The 6000-nt window shown below is 51.2% G+C and overlaps 1 protein-coding gene across 1 annotated transcript; it reads right to left on the bottom strand.

Moving 5' to 3' along the window:
• Positions 1-983: 983 nt before the first annotated feature.
• On the bottom strand, positions 984-4330 carry Triagg1_7223 (uncharacterized protein; the record flags this gene model as incomplete). The annotated part of the gene is made up of 2 exons (XM_062901935.1): positions 984-3820; positions 3886-4330. The coding sequence occupies 2 exons, from the start codon at positions 4328-4330 to the stop codon at positions 984-986; spliced, it is 3282 nt and encodes a 1093-aa protein (XP_062753799.1).
• Positions 4331-6000: the final 1670 nt, after the last annotated feature.

Raw genomic sequence — 6000 nt, 5'->3', positions numbered from 1 at the left:
CCCCCCCCCCCCCCCCCCCCCCCCCCCCCCCCCCCCCCCCCCCCCCCCCCCCCCGATGTTTTTTCGCCCATTCTTTCACGACTGCTTTATGAACTTGTCAGAACATGTTAAACCTTGGTTTGATCTTTTTCGGTGTAGTGGCGTTGGACATGTCAAAGAGTCAGGAGAGTAGAGAGAGGCCACATTGATTTGAGCGTAATTACAGAGGGGGACTTTGGTATTATCATCATCATCTGGCCTCTGGTGGCTGTATCACGACCAGATGAAACAAAGACGGGACAGGGGAAAAAGGTCACGGAAAGGCATCTCTAAGCACAAAGTTATCATACCCCGCAAACAAACGTTCGTATTTTTTAGCGATATATCAACCGATATATAATAATAGTCCTCCCAAAGCGCTATCAAAATTCAAGCCGCCCCCGTCCATGCACACACGTTCCGCCCATGCCGATGGGGGAAAAAATAAAGAAATAGGAGAAGCAAAATGCCACCAGATCCCGGGCGCCGCTAAGATCGAGAGTGGCTCGTGAGAGCTTCAAGTAGTATAAATGCCACAGTGTGCCGCGGAACCGGAGATGTTGCCATACCCGAGATGAGATGCAGGTGATATGTAATGATAAAAAAAAGGAAAATTCAGCGCAACTTTCCTCCCGAGCTTTGCAGGGTCGTCCCATTCCTCCCGTATGTTGATAATGGAAAGGAAAAATAAAAAGATTAAAAAAATGGACATAAAACAATGTATCGTAGCACATGTGCCGTGTATAGTAAATATGGTTCCTCTTCGTATCGAACACCTGGGGATTGAATTCGGTGGTGATGAGATGAACGTCGGAGAATCAAGCAAAGATGAAAACGAAAGTGCTCAACGTTTCGTGTATAAGAATGGTAGAAGAATGAAAAGGGGAAAGCAGAAAAAATTCCAGTAATAAATTCGTAACTTCGTTGAGCGGGCTGCCTTTACAGCCTCTCGTAGCCATCAGCCATCATTTGAAAAGACTGCGGAGGTCCATGAGTTTCTGTCGCGCAGCCTCTGCCTTGTCCAGCGCCTTATTTTGGCCATCCATGCTGAGGCTGGCTAGTTTCTTCTTCTTTTCTTGCAATTCGAGCATCTTCTCTTCAAAACTATTGCGCATAATGTATCGGATCGTGCGCACAGGGCGTTTTTGTCCCAGGCGGTGCACACGATCGACCGCTTGAGCTTCGGCAGCCGGGTTGTACTGCGGTTCCATCACGTACACGTTGTTGCCGGCAGTTAGGTTGAGGCCCAGCCCACCGGCGGTGATTGAAACGAGGATGACGTGAATGTTGCGATCTTCGCGGAAATTGTCCATGGCTGCCGTGCGTGCTTGTCGTGTCATGCTGCCATCCAATCTCGTGAATTGAATATCAGCTTCCTTCAGCGCCAGCTCAATGAGGTCCAAGTGTGATGTCCACCCTGAAAACACAACAGATTTGAAGGGTAGTTCTTGAGGATTGGCATCACTGGCAGCTTTGGATTTCAGAAGATCCTCAAGGAGGGCTTTGGTTTTGGTGTGAGGCCCGCTATAATTGTCGAGATCTTTTCCGGCATGCTTCGATTTTGATTTGAGAATGCCATCGTGTTCGCCATCTGCATCTGAGCGGCGAATATTGACGAAGCCAAATCGTACATGGGCATTGCAAACGATACAGGGGCCTGCAACCTGGCCGGGCTGCAGAGCAGCTTTGGCTCGTTGCTTGAAGACTCTTATGCATGATCGACAGACTACATGAAAGCAAGAGGTCATGTATCCTAGCGTATCGTCCTCCTTCTCGGCATCTATTGGGTTTTGTTCCTGGGAAGAGATCTTCTTGTTGCATTCTATGCACGAATCATTGTTCGTATCTTGCATTAGTGTAAACATTTCGTGTGCTTTTTGATGAGACAGCAGCGAGCCGCCTGCACTCTCGTCGTCGTCGTCGATATCGATTGCCATCTCCGCCGACATGCCTCGCAGGGCTGCCAAGTCCTCGTCGTTGAGCAAGTCTTTGCCATGTGCGCAGAGCAGGCGGAGGCGGAGAATGGCTTTGAGGATGTGGATGTAGGTGTTTCCTCCAAGTGCCACAGAGGTAGGGTTGCCAGCTAGGACCCTGACCCGGTCTTGGGCGTTCCGGGCAAAGAGGTCGTATATGCCGCGCTCCTCCGTGCTGAAATCAAGTTTGACAATGAGATCTTCCCGAGGGGGCAGGTCAATCTTATCTTTAAGCCGGCGAAGGGTGATTGTGTCAACAAGAATACGGAGCTTTGGCACAATGTCCGGGTCGCAGGCCTTGAACGGCTCCACAATGTGCCGAAGGAACTTGGCCCTATGGTGGAAAGGCTCCAGGCGAAGGAAAGACAAGAGGGCTGCGAAATCATCCAGTCTGTTTTGGACAGGGGTTCCCGTTACAGCCCATCGCCGTTGGGCTTGAAGACGAACTATGGCCTTGAACTGCATTGTCGTTTGCTCGCGAATCATGTGTGCCTCATCTAGAACGATGCGGAACCATCCAAGCTCTTCAAGGGGAAAGCTGCCCGTCTTGGCCTTTCGTCGAGAGCTGAGCTCATTGGAAACAGATCCGTAAGTTGTAATCACGATGTCGAACTGTGCGAGTCGTGCCAAATCTTTGATCCGGTTGGGTCCGTGGTAGATATGATGAGAGAGCTTGCCAGGAGCTACGTGCTGTTTAATTTGTTCCTCCCAATTAGTAATTGTGCTGAGAGGGCATATGATCAAGGTAGATTTAGTATTTTGGGACACGGGCGTCAAACCCAGCGGCGCTTGTATGGGATCCATTTCGGTCCTTGTCTGTCTGGTTTCTGGGGCGGATGGCTGCTCAGGCGTGAGCTGCTTAAATTCCCGTGCTTCGTCCATGGTGCTTGCTATGAGCGACAGTATGCTGAGTGTTTTTCCAAGACCCATCATATCAGCCAGTATACCACCGCGGGTATCGGTAGGGACGGTAGCCTGGGTCTCATCGGTGATGACGTTATGAAAGATTGGTTGGCCAGTTGGGGCGAGCTTGGTCTGCCAGAAAGAAACCATGCCCGTCTCATCCAGCTGCAGCTCGCGAGGTTGCTCTCTCGCCATCATGAAATAGAGGCCCTGTTTCTGATGAGTAAGTAGGGGAGTTGTGATGCATGCGGGGGGGTCCTCAGTGGGTAGTTCGTCACTCCTAGTAAGAGAATCAAACACACCCATGACCTCCGAGCGGACTTCCTCGACGGTTCTTGGTGTGAAGCTTGTGACACGAGAAGGCTCCGAAGGGCGATTTCCATATACTCCGGAGGACGGCTTTTTAAGGGAACGCAAGTAGTCCGCGGTGTGAGGGTTGCAGAGTCTGATGCCTCTTTGGATGATATAAGGCTGTTGAAGCGGAACGCCAGACCGCTCCAGGAGGGTTCCAACATTCCTAGCGTATTTCAAGGGCCCGTACAAGACAATGTCGAGGATGTAGGAGCGTGATACAGCCTGGCCAGGTACTTCACCAGGCCCCATAGGCTGCGGCGGGATACGGCAGTCGGTCCTAACGCGAATGTTAAAGTCCAGCAGAGGCGCCAAAGCCTTGCTGGCGGAATAGTCGACCATCCCGATGATTTGTCTGGTGTGGTCGCAAACGGGAACGCGAAGAGAGTTGCTGTCATCAGCCATCCTCCTGAGGATAACCTTGATGCTAGGTTGATAGTTGGGGCCCCACATGCTCTGGACGCCTGGCTTAGGCGAAGGGGCTCGAGTGCAGTTTGCGCGAGTTTTAATCATACCGTAGCAAACCTCTTCATCCTTGGGGTCCACGGGCTGCTCTGGGGTAGCATCATCGTTGACTACGCGGTTAGTGAGCAAAGTGAAAAACGACAAGTTTATCGGGGGCATAGGAAGTCACTCATACTATCTGTCAAGTCAACGGTAGATGACCCTGGATTAGCCGCTGCTGCTGCCTCTGCTGCAGCCGCACGCTCGGCTTGTTTCTTCCAGTCAGCTTGGACCTCCCTTATAAAGGGAGTAGGTCGAAATGTGGGTGAACGTCGCCGACGTTTGGGGCTCGGCGGTTCGCTCTCAATATCAACAGGAGGAGGTTGGAGGATACTAGACTGCAACTGAGGTTTCAACTGGCGATAAGGGCCGTCTCGGTGTGGGACGACATCTCTATCAACTCTCTGGCGCTGCAAGCCTTGAAACTGAGTATGATTTCGTCCCACTGTTTGACTAACTGGCGGGCTTGTCACTGCCACTGGCAGTTTTGTAATTGGCGAGCCCGTGGCAGATGAGTCAAGAGGGCTGTTGAGCAGTGCGGTGAAAGAAGTGGTGTCTGTATCTTGTCTTAGTTGGGGCATTTGCTGCCATGTAATGATGGGCTGGCCTAGCCCATTATCTTGGATATTCGAATCACTGTATTCGTGATATGGTCGCTTTGGCAGAGAATGCGTAGCTGAGGTCCATGGGATATTCGGGTCAGCACTTGGAGGCTGCCAAGGCCCACCTAATAGCGAATCAGCAATGCTCAGTAACGTTTTTTCTCGAAGCCAAAGAAATCAGCGAGCAAGAAGGCGGATGGAAGTCTAAACAAACATTCCCATGGCAGCGTTAAATCATGATCGCGAAGCTTATCATCGTACGCTAGGGAGAGTGGCAGATTCGAGATTCCAGATCGAAGGTGAAGAGGATGAAGGATACTGAAAGAGGTAGGAGATCTCACCGTTTGTATCCATCGGCAATATATTAGGTGGCACTCAAGGCTACACAAAGGAAGCCTTTAGAGCAAAAGTGGGAGCCAAGAGAAGAGAGAGAGAGAGGAGGCGTTTTACCGCATGTGTGACGAGGCTTAATTCGTCATCACACAGGCTCATGCAAGGGTAATGGCGGATGGGGGCGGACAGGCTATGTTGTATTAATTCATGTGCTTCTCTCTCTCTCTTTCTGCGTGGTTGCGTAAGCGAGAATGCTGTTTTATAGACGGAAAGATTCGTGGTCTGGTCACGATGTGAACGCCGCTAGGAGAGGAACAGTCAAGATGATAGCGCCAAGGCGCAGCCCGCAGGGAAATAGCTGCTAGAAAAGCAAGGTAGATCTGAAGGAAATTATGAAAGGAAGAAGTGAAGGTGAAAGGGGGAAGAATATGCGACTGGAAAGACTGCGTTCCTGATGGGGCGAGAAAAAGGCGGGAGGCAAATCAAAGCAAGGAGAGCATGAGATGGTGTGAGATTCCGGAGAGAGAAGAGCAAAAAAAAAGGAGAGAAAAATCAGCTGTGCTAAGATGCCAAGATATCGATGTATAGGTAGAGCACGAGGCTCCAGCTGGCAAGCGCAAAAGCGGCCGTGAGGAGGCCGCAATCCAGGTTTTGTCGACAACGATGCAGATGGTTGTCTCGTCTTGTCTCGGAGCAGCAACGCGTTCTTTTTCTCTTTCTCTTTTTTTTTTGTTTCTTTCCTAGGGCGGCTTGAGACAGCGGCAGAGACAGAGCCAAGGCGGAGGAACAAAACGAAGAGGCCGCGGACTAACAGCAGTAGGGCAGCCGGAGAGAAAAAGAGGCCGGTCTGGCGAATGTCATTGGAGACTGGCGATGTGTGAGTGAGTCTCTACATATGCAGCACAGCAGACCTTGACAGAATCATGTTGAGTCGCCAGGCAGGTCACAGCGGTAGTGGGAATTAGTGGGATAGATTACAGCGGGATAGCGGGCCAAGCGCTGTGGGAAGTCCATGTACAAGTACGGGTACCAGGTGCTGGGCATGTATTGGCGGACGCTGAGTGGCTGGAGCGGCGCGAGATAGCTGGGACGGCGGGGCGCGAGATGGCCTAAAAGTGGCTCTGCAGTACTGGGAGATACATGGATGGGCATCGGGGGGTACGTACAAGCTGGAGATGGATCTTTCCATCTTGGAACTTTTACTGACAGCACTTGGTCACATGGGCAGCTGATTTCCTTGTACTTCCTTGTACTCGTCGTTGATATCGTTCTAGCATTGATCCTTGAAGCTTCTGTTCCCTGCGGCTCGTTGCCAG

This window comes from Trichoderma aggressivum (genome assembly GCF_033847375.1).
Source record: "Trichoderma aggressivum f. europaeum strain CBS 100526 chromosome Unknown scaffold_031, whole genome shotgun sequence".
NCBI lineage: Eukaryota > Fungi > Ascomycota > Sordariomycetes > Hypocreales > Hypocreaceae > Trichoderma > Trichoderma aggressivum.
Note: the sequence above shows the minus strand (reverse complement) of the source record. Positions and strands in the feature narration are given on the sequence as shown.